This window comes from Chanodichthys erythropterus, chromosome 6 (genome assembly GCF_024489055.1).
Source record: "Chanodichthys erythropterus isolate Z2021 chromosome 6, ASM2448905v1, whole genome shotgun sequence".
NCBI classification, from domain to species: Eukaryota; Metazoa; Chordata; class Actinopteri; order Cypriniformes; family Xenocyprididae; genus Chanodichthys; species Chanodichthys erythropterus.
Genome location: NC_090226.1, coordinates 26,672,521 through 26,697,115, shown reverse-complemented (window position 1 = coordinate 26,697,115; position 24,595 = coordinate 26,672,521). Strand labels below are relative to the sequence as shown.

Here is a 24,595-nt window from a genome sequence, read left to right as displayed (position 1 = left end):
GAAAACAAATGTGCTTATTCTAGTGTGTTTTTTGTTTGTTTGTTTGTTTTTTAGGTGCCAATACTGGTTTTCAGAGAGCAGTGTGGCAGATATGCTACCACTCAAAAGTCATTCTTTACTATTCTATAATGTAGAAAACGCTCATTTAACTCATCAAAAGTATGAAATGGAAGTATAGGGAAGGAATTATTTAGTGACCAAAACATGATAAATGAAAGATTCATGCCAATTAGAATTTAAGCCTGAGATTCAAGCCACGTTTCAGCGTAGATTAAGCCACTTTTGCAGGTAGTCCAAAATGCAGCTGCTAGGATGCTGACAGGGATGTAAAAACGAGCATATTACCCACATTTTATCTTCCCTTCACTGGTTGGCAGTAAGTTTCCGAGTAGAATTATTATTTTTTTGTTTGTTTTCAAATCTTTAAATAGATTGGCGCCACCTTACCTTGCAGAACTTTTAAAACGGCATACATCTACTAGATCTCTTAGGTCCTCTGATCAGTTGCTTTGATTGTTCCCAGGTCTAGATTAAAACTCAGGGTTGACCAGACCTTCTCGGTAGCTGCACCTAGACTGTGGAATCTTTTACCCTTGTATGTTAGAGCAGCTCCTACTATATAGTTTTAAAACTCTGTTAAAAATGCATTTATTATCTCAGGCTTTTAATTCTACTGGGTATTGAGGCATGTTTTACTCTAATGTCCACTATGATTTTGAACACCACTAGAATACACACTATATAAGGGTATGGGGGAGATTTTGGACATAGCCCTATTGTGCAAGTGGTGTGCTCTCCATGGCCTCACTTGGCCCATTGCCCTAATTGGTGGTACACTTGTTGCATTCAATTGTACCTGGGAAACTCATTCTTCCAAGTCAGACTCAAGTCAAGTCACTTTTATTTATATAGCACTTTGTACAATACAGATTGTTTCAAAGCAGCTTTACAGTATATAGCAGGAAAAATATTCAATGATGCAAAAAAAAGTTCAAATTGGCTATAAAGCCACTCTACAAAAAAATGGTGTAATTGTTCAGCTGAAGTCAGTTCAGTGTTGATTCAGTTCTGTTGTAAAGATCATCAATTACTTAATTAGTTTATTTCATATATAAGTCAGTTCTGCAGAAAACAGTGTTGGCAATGGTTCTACGATCAATTTAGGCTTACGTGCTTTTGGGAAACAGTTCAGTTTAATCATGTACATCAGTTGTATATAAATCATTTAAGTTACACAAACAATTTGCCAAAATGTAGAGAGATGTTATGTCCCTTTTTTATCTAGTGACAAAACATTACAAGCTGTTTAACGTGTAAAATTTAATTAAAATTAAAAATTAAATAAAAAATTAAAACATGATCCCATGATGGGAACCCCTAAAAGTTTCTATATATGAAGCACCTAATAGAACCCTTTCTATATAGAACTTTTATTCTAAGAGTGTGGTTTGGGATTAAACAATTTTTTAGTGAACCAATTAATTAGTCTCAAAATGAATTTAGATAGTTCCCCTGACACTGACTTTTCTGTTTTTGTGTCACATCACTGAATTATAAGATTGTACTAGCTAGCTAAGAAATTGTTAGCAAACAATAGAACTTATCATCCTACTAAATACTGAGTAAAGTAGCATCATCCTCCGGCTAAGCAAAAGTTCCACTCCTCACTAAAATGGTAACCCAGAGTAGATTAAATGGTTTTAAAACCCAACATACAGTAATTGAACATGAAACATTATTTCTTCTTAAAGTCTTTCTTTTTTCTCATCTTGCTCAAAAACACTTAAATTAACACTTAATTTCAACATCTCTCCTCATTACTCCCATACAAAGTATTCTGAAAACTACAGCAATATCACCAAAAAAAAAAAAGAACTTGGTTGGTTTAATAAATTAAATTATGTGGTTTTCACCCAACCTAATTTAATCTAGTAGTAGATTGCAAATTTAAAGACTACATTAATCAAAAGTAAAGAAATTAAGTTGGGACAGAAATGCAATTTTTGTTGTGCAAAATAAATCACAAATAATATCATTGAGTAAACGACGATCTGTTTTCTCTTTTGTTTTTTCCTCAGTGTCTATAAGCATGGTACAAGATACTTTTTGAGTACTGGATGATATACTATTGCGGTTCAACTTGCAGATTAAAGATTAGTCTTTACTGGACAATGATTCACTTAACCGATTGGTCCAAGAAGGGTATTTTGATGACATACATACATACATACAGATCAGTAACATTACAACTGTACTTGGTACTCAGTTGTCATGTGTCAAAAGCCTTGCTTAAAAGGACTACTTGATAAGTATTAACAATATGAAGTGCTGTATAGTTACTGCAGTGTATCATTTTGGTAAGCACATTTGTTTCACAGTAGTTAAGTAAGTGTCCGTTATGTTTCCACACTTGGCGGTGAGTACAACATAGTTACCATATATATACCACTAGTAAGTATAGTAATGTGGCTTACTAGTTACCACACGTGCCTGTTATTACCCACACTTGTCTGTAAGTACTACATAGTTACCATGTACATACCATTAGTAAGTACAGTAATGTGTCTGTTAGTTACCATATGCGGACACAATAGGTAAGTGCCTGTTTTTACCCAACACTTGTCTATAGGTACAGTAAAGTAGTTACCATATACGTACCATTGGAAAGTACAGCAGTGTTTCTTATAAGTTTCCATGCACATACATGTCAGGTAAGTACCTTGTGTTACCACTCTTTTACTTAATACATAATTACTATATATGTACCAGGAAAGTACACATATTGTAAAATAAGGTGCTACCCATGCCAGAAATAGTGGGTCATGCCTATTTTTTATGAGTGCTGTGAATTCGTGCATACTACTCTTTTCACATACTGTTTTTCATGTTTATTTGGCAAGAGAGCCTAATGTAGGATTTTTCATTAGTGTTTTAAAGTGGCTTATGGAATGGTCAATTATCCCACTATACGACAATATGTACCTGCTAAGGAATGGATGTAAAATACAGTGATATAAACATTTGTGTATTTTTAGTTAGGGACTTTAGTTATTTCTGTGGCAGACCTTCTAAACACTGACTATCTGGTGCCAGTGCACAAACACACATAGTGCACAGGATCCTGTAGGAAGAGTGAACTGAAGTTTAATAATCCAGAGTGAAATGTAGCAAATGCAAGTATAAAGAGAGTTCACAGTTGTTGTTGTTGTTTTTTATTATTATTATTGTTGATTTCATCAGTGTGTAGCTACTGAGAACTTAAGTCTTTGTGGTTCTCTGTAACTTTGTTTCCTCTCAATGACATCCATATTCACATCTTGCTTGTAGGTGTCTCCATATATGCCGGACTGGCGTTTTACATAGTTTTGAGTTTCTGGTCTGTGGACAAAAGTAAAATTAATTGAAATCTCATTGCACACAGCATTATTAATTTGATAAATTGTGTGTTAAATCACATCAGTATGAATATTTTTCTTTGATCTTTGAAAATAAAGAATTAATTTAATTAATTATAATGACTCTACTTGATTACCAAAGACATTAGCACATGATTGGCCGTGTGTTCAGAAATTGTAAAGGCACAGCAGAAACAGAAATATTAAAGGCACAAAAAAGGTACCTAAAACTAAATAATTTAAATAATAATAATAAAAAATGAAACACTGTTTTAAAGGCACAATATGTAAGATTTTTAGATTAAAATATCCAAAAAATACTAAAACACTGTTATATATTTTGTTGACTTGTGTACTTACATTATCCCTTTTGTTTCCAAGAATGTTTAAATCCAGAGAAATAAGCAATTTTAACCACGGACCATGTCCGTGCATCGCCTATCAATGACATCATACCTGCGTTACCCTCGATTTTATTTTGTAGAAACCATGGGAACACCAAAGACACTTTAATATATTACATGTTTTATTAGACAAGAAAACAATTGTTTGGATACATTTATCTACTAATTATTGTTATATAGCTCAACAAGTCTTATTCTTTGAATCTTGTTTTCTTGATTTTCCACGACTGCATGTTTTCACCATGCCTCAGAGAAAAACACTATTTTGTCAAATGGCTAACATATATATGATAACAATATGATATTCTAATGTCAATCTAGCTTACTGCAGGGTGCAACAAGTGTCTCCTAGCAGCCGCCGAGTGAACGCTCAGAGTAACGTTATAACAATTTTCAACACACTCAAATGTATCTAATATGATAAAACCGCACTGTGTTATACACCACATACGCTTGACCGGAAGAACAATAAAAGTTAAGTTGCTCTTGAGCCATGTGTCATGCTCGTCTCTCATTAGCAATCGCTCCAGTGGCCTTGTTCAGCTCCAACATCACTCAGCTCTGTGCTGCGTCATACTACAGTAATGTTAAAATTTACATATTGTGCCTTAAAAAAGTATTTGTTTAAATAAATGTCTAAGAAACATACCCAAGTCTTTTGCCCATGACAGTTTGAAGGAATTTTCTGGCAGATATTTGACCGAGAACTTTTCGGTAGCTGTTGGTAAAGATGGCGTCAGCATGTCTTCCAAACCTAAAAATAGTGTTTAAACATCATACAGTTATGACAAATTTAGAAGACTATATTGTCAGATGGTTATGGTTCAACCATTGGGATTGCCCAGTAGCCCAGAGCAGTGTGTTAACAAAAAATGCCATTTGCCCAGTTTGGCAAATGCTGCTTCTAAATATATATATATATATATATATATATATATATATATATATATATATATATATATATATATATATATATTTTTTTTTTTTTTTTTTTTTTTTTTAACACTTTATTTTAGGGTCTTTTAACTAGTTGCTTATTAGCATGCAAATTTCTAGAATATTGGCTATTTATTAGTACTTATTAACCACATATTAATGCCTTATTCTGCATGACCATATTCTACATTCTTAATCATACCCAATACCTAAACTTAACAACTACCTTACTAACTAAAGCAGTAAATTAGGAGTTTATTGAGCGAAAAGACGTAGTTAATAGTTTATATGTGTTTCCTATACAAAAGCTACCTTTTTTTTTTCTTTTTTTTAATAGGGCTAGTGAAAATATCAGGGCAAGCAAAAATCTGAACTGTTGGAAAATAGAAAAAAAATGTTATTCTTGAGCCGTAAGTGTATGAGTGAATGAATGACCTAAGCTCAGCATCTGGTGTGCGCAGTGAAGTCCCTGCTGGAAACTGTATTGGATCCTCAATAGAGGAGGTCATCAGTATTGCAGCCGCTTGCTGACCAAACCTGACAAGCACATAAAAACACTGTTTTTATCACTGTTACATTCATAAGACGTGAATGTATAAGATTAGGTAGAACAAGTGCTCTTCTACATAAGACCATCAAAATGCATTATGCTTTGGAGGCTTTTTTCAGACGGGAGCTGTTTTAGTTAGATTTTCAGTAATAGATTATTTTTTGGTTATTTTAAAGGTTATATTTGGCAGTCAATTTTCTGTAAAGTCTTGGCTACAAAAAAAAAAAGCTACTGAACATTTGTTCACTTATTTCCTAGGACAAATAATACATTTAATACACTTTAATATAGAATGAGGCATGTTATTACACTAAATGGGTTAAAACGACACAATGGAAATCGTACTCGGTTACTAACGTAACCTCGGTTCCCTGAGATACGGAACGAGTACTGCGTATGGGGAAAGGTCTCCCTTTTTCCCCGCTGCTGAAGCCTTTTTCAATAACGCAGTGTAACTGCACCGTCATTGGTTCACTCGTAGACAAGTTGTTGAACCAATGACGGCGCGGCATAGCTGCGCGGCCTATGGCGACAAAGCGCGCGAATATTCCCGCCGAAATGGGCGGGGTTAAGGGCTATATAAGCAGGCGTTTCGCCATAGGATTTCAGTGTCATTCGACTGAAGCGACGACCCTGAGCCGCAGCCTCGTGGCACGGCAAGTATCGCAGTACTCGTTCCGTATCTCAGGGAACCGAGGTTACGTTAGTAACCGAGTACGTTCCCTTTCGATACTTCACTCGTACTGCATATGGGGAACGAATTCAACCACGCCGTGCCACGGCTGGGAACGATATAGCTTGAAGTTTGGACACCTGAGAGGGGGCCAAAAAGACAAGCGAGAGGGCAAGCCCTTACCGAACCCTTGCGTTACACTTAGAGGAAATTTATTTCCATGATAGCGTGAGGCGGAGCTCATCTGAGGCCGCTAATCACACTGAAAGGACTCGAGCCTGTAAGGTCGGGACATCGAGATGGTAAAACCTGACAAAGGTGGACGGCGAAGACCAGCCGGCCGCCACACAGATGTCTTGGATGGAAACTCCGTTGGACCAAGCCCATGAGGAGGCCATCCCTCTAGTGGAGTGGGCTCTGACTACTATGGGGCATTTGGCTCCCAGTGAGGAGTAGCACAGCGTAATAGCGTCCACTATCCAACGAGAAATGCGCTGTTTTGAGACCGGAGATCCTTTGGTGCGGCTTCCAAAACAGACAAAGAGCTGATCTGACTGTCTGAAAGACTGCGATCGCTCTATGTAGGTCCTCAATGCCCTGACAGGGCAGAGTAACTCCAGCCCTTGCTCTTCCGTCGAAGGGGGCAGAGCAGAGAGCGAGATGACCTGAGCTCTAAACGACGTTGAGAGCACCTTAGGGACGTAGCCATGCCTGGGTTTCAGAACGACCTTAGAGTCTCCAGGCCCGAATTCGAGGCATGCAGGGCTCACAGAGAGGGCCTGCAAATCGCCAACACGCTTAACCGAGGCCAGTGCTAACAGCAAGGCGGTTTTTAGCGTCAATGGCCTGAGGTCGACTGAGCCCATTGGTTCAAATGGGGCTCCTTTTAAGGCCCTGAGGACCAAAGACAGGTCCCAGGAGGGAACGGTGAGGGGGCGAGGAGGATTCAATCGCCTAGCGCCCCTCAGGAAACGGATGACAAGTCCGTTTCATCCCACTGATTGGCCAGCAATAGGAGCATGGAACGCTGCAATGGCTGCTACGTAAACCTTGAGCGTGGAAGGGGTGCGCCCCATTTCCAAGCGTTCTTGGAGGAAAGACAGTATAGAAGATACGTCACTCTCCATTGGGTCTATGTTGCGTGACGAACACCAGTCAGCAAAGACCGACCATTTCTGGTCGTAGAGGCGTCTCGTGGACGGCGCTCTAGCCTGAGAAATGGTATTTAGGACGTCCCTGGGGAGGTTAGTAGGCTCCCATCGAGGGACCAGAGGTGCAGAGCCCAGAGCTCCGGCTGTGGGTGCCAGATTGCCCTGTTCGCCTGAGAGAGGAGGTCCCGTCTCAGGGGGATCGGCCACGGGGCTCTCAGAGAGAACTTGAACAGCTCCGAGGACCAAATCTGGTTCCTCCAGAGCGGGGCCACTAGAAGGACTCTGTGTTGGTCTTCTCTGATGCGCCTGATGACCTGAGGGATCAGGGCGATTGGAGGAAAAGCGTAAAGAAGCGTGCTGGGCCATGAATGGGCCAGAGCGTCGACCTCCTTCGAGAAAAATGTTGGGCAATGAGAGTTGTCTTCTGAGGCGAAGAGGTCTATCTTTGCCTTCCCGAAGAGCTCCCAAATCCTGAGGACAACCTGGGGATGGAGCGTCCACTCGTCGGAGGGGACGTTGCTCCGTGACAGCATATCTGCACCCAGATTGTTCCTGCCAGGAACATGAGTCGCTCTGAGCGACTGAAGCCTCGGAAGAGCCCATTCCAGTAGACGTTTCGCCAGAGCGCATAAGCGGCTGGACGAGAGACCGCCCTGGTGGTTTAAATATGACACCACTGTCATACTGTCCGATTGGACTAGAACGTGACGCCCTGTCAAATGAGCCTGAAAGAACTGAAGGGCCTTCATCACTGCTAGCATCTCTAGACAGTTGATGTGCAGAAGGCTTTCCTCTTGGCTCCATGAGCCGAAGGCCGGTCTGCCGTCGCACACAGCGCCCCAACCCGAGTTGGAGGCGTCTGTTGCTAGCACCGTCCTTCGTGAGACCGCCTGTAAGGGCACTCCGTGCTTGAACCATACAGGGTTCATTCAAGGTTTCAGGGCTAGAAGACAGGCCTGATTGACCTTGAGGCGAAGGCGGCCGTGCCGCCAAGCGCTGGGAGGAACCCGGAACTTCAACCAGTACTGAAGAGGCCGCATCCGAAGAAGGCCGAGCTGTAGTACCGGAGAGGCGGAAGCCATTAGCCCTAGCAGCCTCTGAAAAAACTTCAGAGGGAGGCAGGCTCTGTTCTTGACTGAGGCTGTGAGCTGCTGAATCGTCAGAGCGCGCTCTGGCGAGACTACTGCCGTCATATGGACTGAGTCGAAAACTGCTCCCAGAAACGATATTCGTTGAGTGGGGCACAGCAAGCTCTTGGTTGCGTTGACCCTGAGACCCAGGCATTGTAAATGGCTGAGGAGCACGGATCTGTGGTGTTCCAGCTCGACTCGCGAACGGGCTAGAATGAGCCAGTCGTCGAGATAATTCAGGACTCGGATTCCCGCCTGTCTGAGAGGGGAAAGTGCCGCGTCCATGCACTTGGTGAAAGTGCGAGGAGCCAGAGACAGCCCGAAGGGCAGGACCGTATATTGGTATGCCACCCCCTCGTATGCGAATCTCAAGAATCGTCTGTGACGAGGGGCTATCTGGATGTGAAAATACGCATCCTTCAGGTCCAGTGAGCAGAACCAGTCCTCGGGGCAGATGTGCGCGAGGATCTGTTTCAGTGTCAGCATTTTGAACTTCCGTCTCATGAGGGAATGATTCAAAAGTCTGAGATCCAGGATGGGTCCATCTTTCTTGGGGACCAGAAAATAGCAGCTGTAGAAGCCTGACTCGCTTTCCGCGGGGGGAACTATTTCCACAGCTCCTTTTCTTAGCAACGTCATGACTTCGGCTCGGAGGACATGGGCGTCGTCCGGATTGACCAAAGTTTGAAGCACCCCGCCGAAGCGAGGGGGCCGGCGTGCAAACTGGAGCGAGTAACCCTGAGTTACGATCCCCATGACCCAATCTGACACATCGGGGATGGCCTGCCAAGCCTCGGCCCGAGTGGCAAGGGGTTGAATGATATCGTGTGACAGACCGCCGCTGAGGGGGTTGTACACCGAGAGTAGCGGAAGAGGAAATTTGCTCCCTTTTAGATGATATAAAAATTTGTTCGCCGTGAAAACGGCGTTTGGAGTGGGCGCAACAGTTGTGGGCCCAGTTGTCACTTGAAACATGTTTCCCACGCCCGGATTTAAACGAGGCGGAGGGGAAAATGTTCGTGGGAGCTTTTGGGGTGGTCCGGTCGCGACGGGACGATTCCCCATCCTCTTCCTTCCTGGCAGATCAGGATGACTTCGGAGGCACCGGGTCCAGCACAATCTTGGGCCGGGGTCCCTGGCGTCTCGGGAAGGGATGGCGCTTGGCAGAGCGCGAGCGCTGGCGTTGCTCCTTAGGTGGCGCTGACTGCGGTGCTGCAGGTGGAGCGGGCTGAGCTGACGCAGTCCTGGGGCGGCTGGAAGCAGAGCTGGAGCGCTTGGGCAGGAAATGTCTCATGGCCTGAGACGATTTCTGTGCCGCTGTGAAGCGTTCAGTGAAGCCATCCACTGCAGGGCCGAAGAGACCAGAGGGAGAGACCGGGGCGTCTAAGAAGGCCGTCTTGTCATTGTCCTTGATCTCCGTCAAGTTAAGCCACAGGTGGCGCTCCAACACTACCAGGCTGGCCATGGAACGGCCGATGGCCTGAGCCGTAGCCTTCGTGGCTCGCAGGGCAAGGTCAGTAGCGCTGCGAAGGTCCTTGAAAGCCGGCGCGTCAATCCCAGACTCGTCCAGAGAGCGGAGGAGTTTGGCCTGGAAGACTTGGAATATGGCCATGTCCTGTCGAAGTGTAAGCTCGACCAGCTAAGGTGGAAGTAGTCCGGCAGGGCTTGGAAGGGAGTGACCTCTTAGCTTTCCATCCCACAGCCGCGGGAGGGCAGAGGTGAGCAGCCACTGCTTCGTCAAGGGGTGGCAGGTGCTCGTATCCCTTTTCCTCGGCGCCGTCGACGGCAGTGAGGGCGGAGCGGTGCGTGGTATGAAGGCAGGCGGAGTACGGAGCGCGCCACGATTTCGTCAGCTCCTCGTGGACCTCGGGAAAAAAGGGCGCTGCTCGCTGGCGAGGGGCTTGGCGGCGGCCAGGCAGGAACCACTCGTCAAGGCGACTGCGCGACGGCTCCTCAGGTGGGGCCCAGTCGAGGTCCAGCTCTTCTACGGCTCTGGATAGGATGCGGAAAAGCTCGGCATCCATGTCCTGGCCATGTTCAATGGGCTCCAAGGTAGGCGGGGGGGCGGGATCGTCCGATTCGCCAGCCCACACTTCTGCTTCGGAAGCCGCAAGAGACATGGAGTCGTCCTGCTCGTCGTCTGTTCCACCGAATGAGACGAGGTCACTCGCTTCCGCAGAGGGACGCTGCTCAGGCCGAGAGAACAGGACGGGAGAGGGTTCCCTCGGAGGAGAGGGCGAGGCACGCGGGAGCTGGGCCGGCGTGAGCTCGCCTATCTCCTGGCGCTGGGTTGCTCTGCCCCGCTGTCTCTTCCTAGCCGGCTCGCGGGAGGAAGGAGACGGGAGGGCGCGAGCGGCGAGATCACCCTCTGTGAAGAAGGCGACCCGCGAGCGCAGGGAACTGAGACTCATGCACTCGCAGTGCGGGCATGAGTCCCCAGCGAGCGCGCCGTCTGCATGGGGCTTGCCCAGGCAAGCGACGCACTCGCTGTGACCATCACCGTCGTGCAGGGGGGCCCTGCACGTGCCACAAGAGTGGCGGGGCATCTGAGAAGACACCGTTGCCGTGAAAACGGCACTTGGGTGGCTCTTTTAGAGCGGCGAGGGCCGCGGAAACTCTAGAAGCGGTGAAAACTGCTGAAATACGCTCTTTTAGAGCGGCGTTAAGCCGCGGTGAAGCTCTCAAGACGGCGCGCCGGATGACGGCAGGGGACACACAGGAAGCGGCCGGGAGCGGGAAGCGGGAGGCGGCGACTCGGCGACGGCGCTGACGCTGCAGTCGGAGAGGGCGCCGGCGCTGTCCTCAGTCCGGCGAGTCCAGGCGAGTCCGCTGCGGGAGCCTCTTCAGATGACGGCGAGAGCAGTCAGGAAGGCGGCGAGCTTCTCGGCTTCAGGCGGAGATCAGCGAGGAGATGATGAGGTCGTCGCTGAAGGAGAAAACACTGAAATCCTATGGCGAAACGCCTGCTTATATAGCCCTTAACCCCGCCCATTTCGGCGGGAATATTCGCGCGCTTTGTCGCCATAGGCCGCGCAGCTATGCCGCGCCGTCATTGGTTCAACAACTTGTCTATGAGTGAACCAATGACGGTGCAGTTACACTGCGTTATTGAAAAAGGCTTCAGCAGCGGGGGAAAAGGGAGACCTTTCCCCATACGCAGTACGAGTGAAGTATCGAAAGGGAACTGTGGTTTGGCACAGACTCAAGAAGAATAACTTTTTTTAAAATTATGAAATAGCATACTATTTAAAGTGGAGAGAAATAATCCACCACAGTATATCTGTATTTAAATGAACAAAGCACAAAACCATTGAGATTCAATGACAATTTTTGATGCTGCACTATTTTCTTATGCAAATTTCACCCAAAAGAACACTGTTATATAGCTTACAAATTTCACGTAGGAAGGGAGATAATTAAATAAGACACTTTCAAAAATGTCCAGTGTCTGTAGTTCATAATGAGAAGCCCTGGCCCTTAACACAACAAAAGCAGAGTTCAGGCTCTGTCAATTAATGTGACCTGTGACATATTCTAAACAGCAGCGCACAGGCTTTCCAGTTCACTCACTGTTCTCATAGGCAGCTGTTCTTTGTTAGTATTATTCACTCCCTACTCTGCCCATGTGTTTGTGTAGATGTGTGTATCTACTACATTATTGTAAAAATGAGTCATACACTGTTAATTAGTTGTATCCCAACAAGGGCTGCAAATGCCATGTACAAGATAATGCTTTTCTATTGTATAATATGGTTTGCTATTATATAATATTGTTGACGCTTTCAAGTAGTCTTGCATTTAAAAGGATTTGTAATTAATTATAAATGATGTAACTGTTATGTGTAATATGTGTGATGCAAAAAAGATCTTCAGATATGCAGTATAATGACACTGTATTTGTAAAGCTAAAGTCTCTACAGTGTCATAATAAAAAACAAGTTAAATATGCATTTTTTCCCTGAAAAAGATAAAAGATTTGTTTAATTTTATATGTGGTATGTTCACAAATATTAAAACATTTATTTGTATATCAAAATATATATTTCATAAATTACAATTCTATAATATTTGTATATTGACTTATGTATTTATTTAAATATTGATAACAAACTATTTGAGCCATATAATCCATAGAAATGAGTTACCAAAAAAATCTAATGTCATCATTTTTCTGAAGCACTTGCACATTACAGATTGAATGAATGAAATATATAAGTCACTACTGAACAGGGCCAATGTAAGAGTAAGAAAATGTTAATAAACAGTTAATTACACCAATTAAAACACCAAATATTATTCATTAAATGAACACGCATGAAACAGCTGCCGTCTGTCTTACCTCAGTGCTGGATAGACTGGGGAAGAAGTAACTGACAATAACAGGCAGCACAGTGCTAGCAGGGCAGTTTTCGGCATCATTCTCACTAGAAACACAGTTCACATTGCGATTCACATCCACTGAAGCGATACATTTTATTACTTTAAATACATTTATTTTACTGCATTGAACTCTGCAATTGATTTCCTATGTTACTTTTTCTTTGTTTGTTGTTGTTTTTTTACATAAAAATAATTATTTTGTAAATTAATAAATTTAATTATTTTTGTAAATTAATTTATTGTAAATTAATTTGATGATATTATTGCTATTATTATTAAAACATTCTTATTTACCTCTTGAACATAAGTCCCATGTAGAACCAAATAGTGTTTTACAGCCTCATATCACAGATAACACAAACCTAAGGAATAATCTAATCTAACATCAAGAAGCTTTTAGTTTCCAAAGTAGCCCAGAGCAGTGTGCAGTGTGCAGCCAAATGCAGCCAAAAAAAAAAGGCTCTTGATGTTGCTGCAAACAACCATTCAATTACCATTATTTTTACTTTCAAAATTCTTAATAAATTCTTAAAATTTTTAAATTACTAAGTTAAATACCCTTTCAACAGAAGTAGAAAAAATGTAATAATTTACCTTGCATGGTCTGCGATGTGCTCCTTGAAGGTCTTTAATGAATGTGACAGAGATGTTGTTTATTCTCACTCAGGGTTTGGTTTCATTCTCAGCTTCTCTAATCAGGTGAAACAGAGTTTAAAGAGACCAGTTAGGAATCACCTCACCTCCCTCCGCACCACCGCCCCCCTTGCCCTTTCTCTCTCTCTCTCTCTCTCTCTCTCTCTCTCTCTCTCTCTCTCTCTCTCTAATGCATGCTCTTTTTTTAGTTTTACAATTCTATGTAAGATGCTATGGAACATATGCATGTGCAACAATGTTATGTAATGTAATTGCAAACAAATGCTATGAGCTTAATGTTTAAATATAAAATATATTGAAAAGAGAAATATGAAATGTTGAAAAAAAATTAAATCAGCATCCAGCTCAATCATGGGTAGAAGGACATGATATTTCAAAACAAAGTTGTCCAATGTAAAACCGGATGAACGGCCACCCTATAGCTCCAAAGTCAAATTTGACAAAAGCTTTACACTGCAGACAAGGGGCCAATTTCTGAATGAACATCAATGAAGGAGAGGCTACTGTATGCTGAATAAACTGCTTTTGTGAGAAAACAGCTTATCACTTAATGAATTAACAGCCAGTCTCTTAATCTTTATGTTTGCCACAATAAATATTTATTTTGGAGTGAGCTGCATTTGGAGTTTACAACAAATGTATTATTATTCATTCAAAGGTAAGAAAAACAAAACAAAATAAATAAATAAACTCAGTGACAAAGCAATACAGTAATAATAACAATCTAATATATAATAGGTTTATAGAAAAAATATAGTGCCACTTTATGCATCAGTATCATATTTGCTCACAATGCAATAGGCTCTATTTTCCTTTGACCTATGTACATCAAAATAAAGTTTGAAATGATTCTTAAAGTGAGAGAAATTTGGTTTGGAGTCAGACCATTTAGTTTTATGAATGTGAAAAATGTGAAAAAAATAAAATAAAATAAATAAATAAAATAAAATAAAAACTCTTGATATGCTTTATCTTCCATAGTCCATAGTCATTGTCAAATTGATTAAAAAAAAATCAAAATATCAGGTGGGGAGATGAGACTTTGTCAAGTTAAGATGCCCACCCTGCTAACATGCATGACTCATGAGCTACTAGCTAATGTAATAAGGCAATTAATAGCTAATATACCATGGCCATACAGGCTAATGTAACTTGGAGACACTACAAGTGAATAGTACAATTTGTGTAATAATGTAATCACAATCTCCATATGATATGCAAATTAGATGCTAACTAATTGAAATGCGCTAATTTGCATACATTTGACAAGGCACTGAGAACGGTTTGTAATCGTGCCTTACCATACCAGACTCAAGTGAAAACGATGGAAAAGTGGCTTATGTGAGTCCTGTGTTCTCTATTTACCACAAGATATTTACATCAGCTTTTGTTCAGTATCTTGGATGCTATTTTGCTAAAGTTATGTCTCAGTGAATGTTTGTTACCTGTTATGCCTACCTGAGGATTCTAATTATGATCTGTTTTTTACCAAGTGCCTAAGTTGTTACCAGGGACAAAATGACTGTACAAGGGAAGTGTTTACTTACCTGTGAAACTCATCTATTGCAACTTGCCTGTTTCTCCAGTGCTTCTGATCTGATAAAACTCCCACACCTAGCTTCAACTGTATTTCTGTCTGTGAAGTATCATTATAGAAGGCCAGACCACAATATAGACCCAGTGGGAGATGTTCTGTGCTCCATATATCAGGATGGCAGTAACATTGAATCATATGTGGAAGAATTTGTCCAATATTGCTATCTAACCACTTTGAAGGACTGAAATTTGATGGATCTTTTCTGAAGCGGACTGGACAATCACATTCTGCCATGGATACCAGTAGGCAATCCGACCCTCACACTGAAGCAGTATCTGGATTGGGTGCTATGGATATGTGGCTCTCCTTACATAGTTGGTGAGGTTTGTGAGGTGGAGAACAACCACGCCACAAAGCAACAATTTTCCTGTTCCCAATACATTCCGATGTGGCAGGTCACGTCGCCCAGCCCCAATCCGGTGTCAATCAGCAAAACTAAGCCAAGGTCTAGTCATGCTAAGTCGGACAAACACAATTCTGAGAAAGCAGTTCCTGTGAGTAATAGTTTGGCTTCTAAATTGGAGGATCTTCACATCATGTCTGTCTGAATGGCTAGGAAACCAAGCTCAGTAGTTCTAAGTCTGCCAAGTTCTAATAAGGAGCCACTTACCCGTTCCATGCAAACCCTCGAGTCGGCTCCAGCCCCTTAGAGCAGTCCAGCTTCTATGGCCTCCGTGGCTAACACGAGGGAATGACCTCATTGGTTGTAACAGAACAGGCAGATAACTTAGAATTGACTCTCTAAGTCGCTAAGTCGAGGGACTGTGAAATGTTCTCTCCGGCTGAGATGAGGGAACTAGGAATGTCCTCCTTTGTAATGATAGAGACACCAGAGATCACAGGTATAACACAGAGTTCAGATCGTTCTCCCCTGTCATCTGCTAACTGAGTGATTAAAATAACATTATCACCCATTCTTATACCCTGAGCATTGATACAATTTACCAGATTTTCAGTAATTCGGCTGCAATCAAGAATAAAACAACACTGTTGAATACCTCTACTATGTACACAATGCTTAGATGTTCCTTCTGTCAGGGAAACACTGCTGTTTATACTTTTGTTTAGTTCTGACCATATTTTTACATTTTAATTCAAATCCAAATTTATCTAAGCTGTATATATAAATTCATGCTCAATAGAGTGACGACAACAGCTGCCTTGAATGTCATGACAACCAGACGAGCCCTAGAAACAGATCAGTGACACAGATTGTAAAGACCTTGTGGACACAGCCATTGGCACAGATCCTCAGATAGACCACAAGAACCAGACAAGTTCTCTGTACTGACCCCTATGGGCAGCTTCCACTCTTCCCATGATGCACTAAAGGCATTCCAATCTTTAAGTAGAGGAACCTGGATATTCACAATCTGACTTGTGATGCAGCCCCCAATATAATATATAAATATATTATCTTACAGTAGTAAATACCTCTAGCAACTATATGGTATTATTTTGTTGAAACTATGGCAACCAATTGGTTTTAGTCTGGCTCTTATTTTGAAATATTTCAGTGGCGTCAACTAATCAACATTTATACTGGGACCGGGAAAAGAGAGTAAGGGAACATGGAATAGAAGCCTTTTAGAGTTCACCATGCCCACCCCAGTTAGTAATATTCCACCATGTTTTTTTCCAGAGGTAAAGACAGATTTTAGTATCCTGGAAAAGAAAAGACAATGGAGGAAGTGGGAGTTAAGACAAACATTTACATAAGGAACAGTTACTCTAATTATCTCAAATTTTGGTAACACTTTACAATAAGGTTCATTATAGTTAACATTAGTTAACAACATTAGTTAACATGAACTAATAATGAACTGCACTTATACAGCATTTATTAATCTTTGGTAATGTTAATTTCAACATTTACTAATGCATTATTAAAATCTTGTTAACATAGGTTAATGCCCTGTAAACTAACATGAACAAACAATGAACAACTGTATTTTCATGAACTAACGTTAAAGAAGATTAACAAATACAGTAACAAATGTATTGCTCATGGTTAGTTCATGTTAGTTAATACATTAACTAATGTTTAACTAATGAACCTTATTGTAAAGTGTTACCCAAATTTTAAACAGACTGATCTGAGAGCAAACAGGAATGTGTGGGAGTTGGAATACATATCCCAGAATTCAAAATTAATATCTCCAAAAGATTATCTGACCAGTTATCTGTAGCCTATATCTGTAGCAGAAATCATGGCAGCCATCATGCATTGGGTTGAGAAGGGCCGACCTTATGTGGTATTATGTAAAGACTCCTTAGCTGTGATAAATAGCATACAGTGAATGACATCTTTCGGAGAAGACCTACTTGTAGAACTTAATCACAGTTTGTTAAGATTACATCGGGGTTGCATAGATGTTCAGTTTTGTAGGGTCCCAGCACATGAGGGAGTATGAGGAAAGGAGAGTGCAGACAAACCAGCAAAAGAGGCATCACAAAAGGAAATAACAGTTCCAATTCCACTTTGAAAAGGAGAAGGAAAAGCAGCAGTTAAGAAGGAAGGTATTGAAAGTCCTGTGACCAGGTGGGAGGAAATTATAATGTCAAGACAAGAGTGGATCACACAGGATGGAATGGTACCTTGTTTTTAATGGGGAAAAGGAATAGTGAAAACTGAAAATTGTGCGGTTAAAGAAAATGCTGAACGTCATATTGCACTGTACATTACATGAGGTGGAAAGACGGATTTTTCAAGATAGGGTTCAGGAGACAGTGTGGGAGTGAAATCTGATGGGGATACTGGGAACAGAAGGTGAGGTATGGGGGATAAGCATTACCAGGAAGGCACTATTTAAATTTTGAAAAGACACATGGTTGATGAGTAGAATATGAGAGCATATTCAAATGACATGCTGTAACACACTCCTGTACAGTAGGTGGCGGTATGCACCTAAAAGTTGATTGCAATCCGCCATTAAACAAGAGAAGAGTACTCCGTAGTCTTCTCTGCTTCGAACAACATTTGTTGGATTAATTAATTGGGATACATCGTTTATGATAGCCTCATGGGTCAATGATGCGTTTGCCATTTTTTTTTAGCTGTTAAGTGTGTTTATAAGTGAGTGAGACATGAACAGAAGCAGCAGCAGCAGTTTCAAACTCTTTAGTTTTGCCCTTAGGAAGTGTTTGTCTCGACACATTTACAGAGACACATATCACCGATATTATTGCTCTGAATCTTCTACTACCGATCAAAGCAGACTGATGCAACTAAAGAATAAACTGGCAAGAGGTCCCAGTTTTCAGGACTTCATCAAGAGTTCTGACAAGAGCCATAATGACTGTAATGAGGAATATGAGGAGTACTACATTACTGAAGACACAACAGCACATTCACAGAAAGGTAAGGATATATATACAGTATATATATACAGTTTCTGATAAACGATATGCAAAAGTAATTTTAGTAATTGTCTTATGCTTTGCAGTACTATTAACGGAATAATTATTAGAATAAAGCAATAAAACTGACAATGTATTCTTTGTTTTGGGCTGACAACTAAATCTACTAAAACTACAGCATTAATTATTATTTTTATACACATTTTAAATTATACGAATGTTGTATTTTTGTAGCTTTGTTTTGGGCAGACTAAATATGAGCATAAAGCATGTTTCTCAAAAGTTGAATAGTTTATGTAAACAATACATTAAGTTAGCTACTTAACTCACTGTGAACTCCATTATTTCTTGGTGAACGCACAGTGCTGTATTGACTTGTGGCAATCATCAGAAGACGCAATATTAAAGACCATAATGGATTCAGTTGAAAGTGTGAAGTCTAAATTCTTTCTTATTTATGTTACATGTTGACATGTGAAATGCCTTACAGTGTATTTTGAGACATATGGCTGTCAAATGAACGTCAGCGACACTGAAACTGCTTGGTCCATTCTTCAGAAAGCAGGATATTCACGGACACATGAGCTTCCAGAGGTAATGCAAACTTTCCCTAATAAAAATTCACCATGGAAACACGTCTGTAGAAGCTACGATTACTATGGTAAAATTTTGTAAGAATAGTCAGAATAGCTAAGTATGGTTACGGTTCTTTATTTGCATAAAGGCTTTAATATTGTTCATCTGATATTCTTGCACAGGCAGATGTGGTACTGCTTGTCACTTGCTCCATAAGGTAAGTTAAAAACTGCTTTTTAATAGCACAAAATGAGTATACTTATTGCAATTTGCTTTCAGATTTAGAGTTTAATGGTTTTCTCTTTTGACAGAGAAAAGGCAGAGCAAACAATTTGGAATCGACTTAAGCATCTCACTGCCTTAAAGAAGAAGTGTCAGAAACACAAGTCTTCACTAAAAATAGGTGTCCTAGGTAACTATTAATTTTCTTCTGCTAGGGAGAAAAAAGCTGTGTGAAGTGTGAATGTGCATGCATAGGGCTCAACAGAAAGAAGCAATCCATATTTTTATCCTGGCGATATGTTAGAAATTAAAACATATCATCAGATGTAAAGAAATGTTGGTAGCATTTTATGTAACACTGTTTCCCATAAATGCTATATTCACCAAAGATAAACACATTTTCAAATTTCATAATTTCCAACATTTTGTAGGAAGATGATTGCAGCATTTCACTATATTTGTAGAGACGTGTAAATCTGGTGAGGGTTTAATATTTACAACAAGCTTCATAAAAATATGCCCAATTTTAGCATTGCTCTGAACAAAAACGGCAGACAGGCTGTATATAAATGCATCTTCACTCTCTGACAGTAGGTTGTGCTTATGGCAAGGTTCAGTCCCAACCCTAATTTGAACAAGCTAATCAAGGTCTTTGCACCTGTTAAGGCGGGCACGGGCATCTTTTAGCATCTCGAGTCAAACAGCTATAAAAGTGAGATTTTACTAGCAAATCTTTAGTCATCCATTTAGTCATCCTAAAGTCGGTAAGCTTAGGACTGCACAATTAATCAAATTTCTAATTACGATTACGATTATGGATGCCATGATTTTGTAAACTTTCAAAGGTGCGTTTAAAAGGAAAAATATCCACTTACATTATTCTGCGTGTCTAAGAGGTGTGTTTAGAGCACGTTAAATTGTGAGACGAATCACGACTTCAGAGTGTAAAAGTCTAACCCAGCATAAAAGGAGCTACCAGTGATGTAGGTGTACGCTGATATGTCGAACACACTCGAAACACCAGCACCCACCATTTTTAAAAAGCCATGTACACAGCCTATATATTTACTCCACAAACTAATGCTACAAATACGGGAAACGGTGATAGATGGACCTCTGAACCGTACGCTGAGGAGAAAATCACAAATTACAAACAATAGGACAAATGCAATAAAACAAAAAGATACAAATAAAATAAACAGTGCTTTAAGGTTTTCAAGTAGGCATACATTATATCTATATAACAGTAGCATTCAAGTAAAAAACAATACAAAAACTGAAAAATCAAATGTCAAAATAAAATACTGCATTGTCTTCAAATGAATTATATATACATTATAACCCATTTTAATATATATATATTATATATATATATATATATATATATATATATATATATATATATATATATATATATATATATATTTTTTTTTTTAATAAATATTTTTATTTCAAGGACAAATGCTATTACTTGTACAGAGATTATATATTTTACATTTTCAATCCCTCCCCAACCAACCAACCCAGAACAATCTGCCTTACATGATACTCATTAATGGTAAAAGTATAAAAGATGATGAAAATAATAATAATGATACCATATTAAAACAAAATAGGATGATAAAAATATGCCACAGTTAGACAATGGCAATGAAAAAAAAAAAGAAAAAAAAAAGACAGTTGGACACCACAATCAAAAGTGAAACCATGATACAACAATAAACACAAGCTCTACAAGTTTACACATGTAAATATTCCCCAGGAAGAACATTTATGGCAGAGAAATAGGATAATAAGGGTTGCCAGACATATGAAAATTTAGAAAATTTGTGGAAATGATGGACTTTGGGCATTCACAAAATGTCGTATCTGAAAATAACGAAAAAGGTCAGCTTGATTAAGATTGAATTTGGAACGCAAATCATTAAAACTAGCAAAAAGACCATCAATATAGAGATCACCAAATTGAGTGATGCCCTTATCTTGCCATTGTTTAAATGTAGAGTCTAGTTTGGCAGGGGGAAATGCATGATTGTTACATATTGGGCTTTGAAGCAAAAGTGCTTGTCTCAGCTGCAAATGTTGGCGTAGCTGAGTCCAAATTTTAAGAGTAGAATGAACAACCGGGTTTGTATATTGTGCTATTCTAATAGGTAGCCTAGATGTTAATAGGGCTTGTAGAGAGGTTGTTTTGCAGGATTTAGATTCTGTTTCACACCAGTCAGTAGTACCTGATGGGTGCATCCAGTAAACTATCTTTTGAACTTGAGCTTACCAATAATAATATAAGAAATTAGGGAGAGCTAAACCCCCATCCCTCCTATGTTTCCTTTGGATAGGAAAATAGGTAGGCATTGAAATAAATATAGAAATCTAGGGAGAACTGTCATTTTAACACAGTTCACCCTGCCAGCCAGGGTTAGATGAAGAATCCTCCATTTTTGAAGATTAGATTTGAGTGTATTCAAAAGAGGAGTAAAGTTATTTTCAGATAGTCCTTTAAAGCTTTGTGCAATATTGATGCCCAGATATTTAAACCCAGATCTTGCCAAGTGAAAGGGGAATGCAGAGTCAGGCATTTGCCTGGCGAGTGCATTAACAGGCATGCATTCACTTTTAGCAATATTCAATTTGTAACCTGAGAAAGTCCCAAAATTGTGCAAGGCTTGGATAATGTCATTGATGCATGATGAAGGATTTGAGATGTAAAGAAGCAAATCGTCAGCATGTAATGAGAGCTTATGTTCAACCCCCCATCTGTTTATACCATGAAAAGAAGGTGTGGATTTTAATACCAGAGAGAGTGGTTCAATTGCATTTGTAAACAGAAGGGGGCTTAATGGGCACCCCTGCCGAGTGCCCCTTGATAGAGAAAAATTTTTGGGTCGCCATTTATTAGTAACCACTGAAGCAACTGGGGAGGTATACAGAAGTCGGGTCCACTCTATAAATCTGGGGCCAAATCCAAACTTATTCATAGCAAAAAAAAGGTAGTCCCATTCCACGCGATCAAATGCTTTTTCGGCATCTAGCGAAACTACAATTTCAGGGGTGTCCTGGGATTGGGGGTTGTAGAGAACATTCAAAAGACGACGAATGTTAGAAAAGATGTGCCGACCTTTTATAAAGCCAGTCTGATTAGCTGAAATGATACTGACCAAGGGGGGCTCTAATCGGAGAGCCAGTAATTTGGCTAAGATTTTGACATCTGCATTTAACAAAGAAATTGGTCGATATGAGCTACATTGTGTTGGGTCTTTCTCAGGCTTCAATAGAAGTGTAATCAGTGCTTTGTTAAGGGATTTTGGTAAAGTTCCTTGGGACAAAGAATATTCAAACATATTAAGCAAGAGGGACTATTTAGTAGAAAACTTCTTATAGAATTCGATCGGAAGGCCATCAGGCCCTGGGGACTTGCCGCTTTGCAACGCTAATATGGCCGCAGATATTTCTTGTAGCTGGAGGGGATGATCTAAATCTTTTTTATGTTCTGCTGAAATAGTGGGGACATTTATGATTTCAAAAAACTCTACCAATTTAGACTGGTCATTAGGGGTTTCTGATTTATAAAGGCTAGAATAAAAGTTCATAAACATGTTATTAATTGTAAGGGGATCGATAGTTAAATCCCCAGCATCATTTGTAATTTGAGAAATATGTTGAGCTGATGATCTGGATTTAAGCTGATGGGCTAAAAGTCGGCCAGCCTTATCACCGTGCTCATAGAAAAAACCTCGTGACCGGAGAATAAGCCTTTCTGCGTGATTTGATGAAATTAAATTATGTTGGGTTTGAAGATCGATCCTTTCTTTATAAAGCTCTGGTGTAGGAGAAGTAGAGTATTGACTGTCAATTTTGGATATCATCTCAATTAGCTGTTGCCTTTTCCTTTCCCTCTCTTTGTTAATAAATGCAGTATATGAAATAATGTCCCCCCTGAGCACTACTTTCAGCGTCTCCCAAAGGAGAGAAGGGGAGACTTGCTTCGTGGAGTTGAATTGTAAAAAATTGTCAATTGAAGAGGATACATGTTTGCAAAATGAGTCATCTGACAATAGTGATGAATTAAATCGCCAAATGTGATTCGTAAAATTAGATGGAAAGGAGAGATCTAGTAATAAGGGAGCATGATCAGATTCTATAATAGCAGAATATTCCACTCCCTTTACTGAAGAGAGGAGATTTTTGTCGATAAAAAAGTAGTCAATTCTTGAGTAACAATGATGTACATGTGAAAAAAAAGGTAAACCTTATTGTGGGGATTGTAGAAGCGCCATGGGTCTACGCAGCCAGTCTGGCTCAAAAAGGCTGAGATTTCATTTGCCATTTTAGATCTCCACCTAAAATCAGATAATGTGAATTGAAGCTAGGTAAAGCGGCAATCAGCTTATATATGAAATTCTTATCATCCCAATTAGGGCCGTAAACATTCACCAGCAAGACCTGGGTATGAAATAGTTTTCCAGACACCATGATAAAACGAACCTGAGTGTCAGCAATAACTTTGGAGGCAATGAAATGAATTTTTTTGTGTATTATTATAGCTGTTCCTCTTGCCTTGGCATTAAATTTAGAATGGAAAATGTGACCTACCCATGGTTTCTGCAACCTAAGATGATCTGAATTGAGTAAGTGTGTCTCTTGAAGGAAGATAATATCAGATTTAAGACGCTTAAGGTGGGAAAAGATTTTTGACCTCTTTATAGGGCCATTAAGACCTTTAACATTCCATGATGTAAACCTAATACATGACTTTCCTGCCATTCCTGTTTAAACATTGGACATATTTCACTATAAGAAGATGAACACAACACTTGTGGCATGGACAAAACTGGTACCCAGCTAAATTTCTCATCCCAAAACAAAAACAGATGGAGTATCCATTGAGAAAAACAAAAAGGGAAATTAAAGAAAAACAGTCAATAAGGCAGTAAACCAACCCATGAACATTAGAACACTCTTTCCTATGTTTACCTCCCCAACTGAGGTAAGCTGCAGGACTCCTATAACCCCCTTGCACTCAGAGTAACTCTTCATTATCTACTTAGCTGTTGAGCCTCCCGGCAACGTAATCCTTGCACATCACAGCAATTTGTAAATATTATATATACTGTATTAAAACAGGTTTAAAAAAAAAAAGAGGACACTTAGTCCGTCTTCCGAGCATAGGTGTCATCCGTCATAAGCAGTACATACATCATTTTTTACCCCCAAGCGATGACAAGAACCATCATTATATATTAATAATAAAAAAACAAAAAAAAAAACTGCAAAGGTAGCTGTGTGCTTATCTTTAAAGTAGTCAGTTAGAAATATATAGTTAGCAAATTACTCCCCTGCTGCAGTCACGGTCGCGTTGATTCGTCGTTCATAAAAGGCTTCGGCTTCGGGTGCTGATTCAAAAGTGAAGGTTTCCACGTCGTATGTGAATCGCAAGCGGGCAGGGTAGAGAAATCTGAAACGGATCCCTTTCTGGTAGAGCATTGTTTTAATATTTTTGAATGCAGCGCGCTTCTTGGAGAGTGCCGCGCTTAGGTCAGGATAGAATCTGAGAGTCTTCCCTCGAT

The 24,595-nt window shown here is 40.4% G+C and overlaps 2 protein-coding genes across 6 annotated transcripts in view; one reads left to right on the top strand and one right to left on the bottom strand.

Annotated features, from left to right (window-relative positions):
* Positions 1-3,236: 3,236 nt before the first annotated feature.
* On the bottom strand, positions 3,237-12,658 carry LOC137021274 (somatoliberin-like). Its single transcript, XM_067387552.1, has 4 exons — positions 12,579-12,658; positions 5,171-5,272; positions 4,449-4,553; positions 3,237-3,378 (listed from the first exon to the last, which is right to left on the bottom strand). Exons 1-4 carry the CDS (start codon positions 12,656-12,658, stop codon positions 3,237-3,239), a joined length of 429 nt encoding a protein of 142 aa, XP_067243653.1.
* A 5,161-nt stretch (positions 12,659-17,819) lies between these two features.
* cdk5rap1 (CDK5 regulatory subunit associated protein 1) overlaps positions 17,820-24,595 on the top strand; it is a 312,787-nt gene continuing 306,011 nt past the window's right edge. For all 5 annotated transcript variants that reach the window (XM_067387409.1, XM_067387408.1, XM_067387407.1 and 2 more), the window contains exons 1-4: positions 17,820-18,231; positions 18,721-18,824; positions 18,989-19,023; positions 19,118-19,218. In XM_067387409.1, coding sequence (XP_067243510.1) covers positions 17,958-18,231; positions 18,721-18,824; positions 18,989-19,023; positions 19,118-19,218 — 514 coding nt within the window. In that variant the 5' untranslated portion in view covers positions 17,820-17,957. The remainder of the gene's footprint in view (positions 18,232-18,720; positions 18,825-18,988; positions 19,024-19,117; positions 19,219-24,595) is intronic.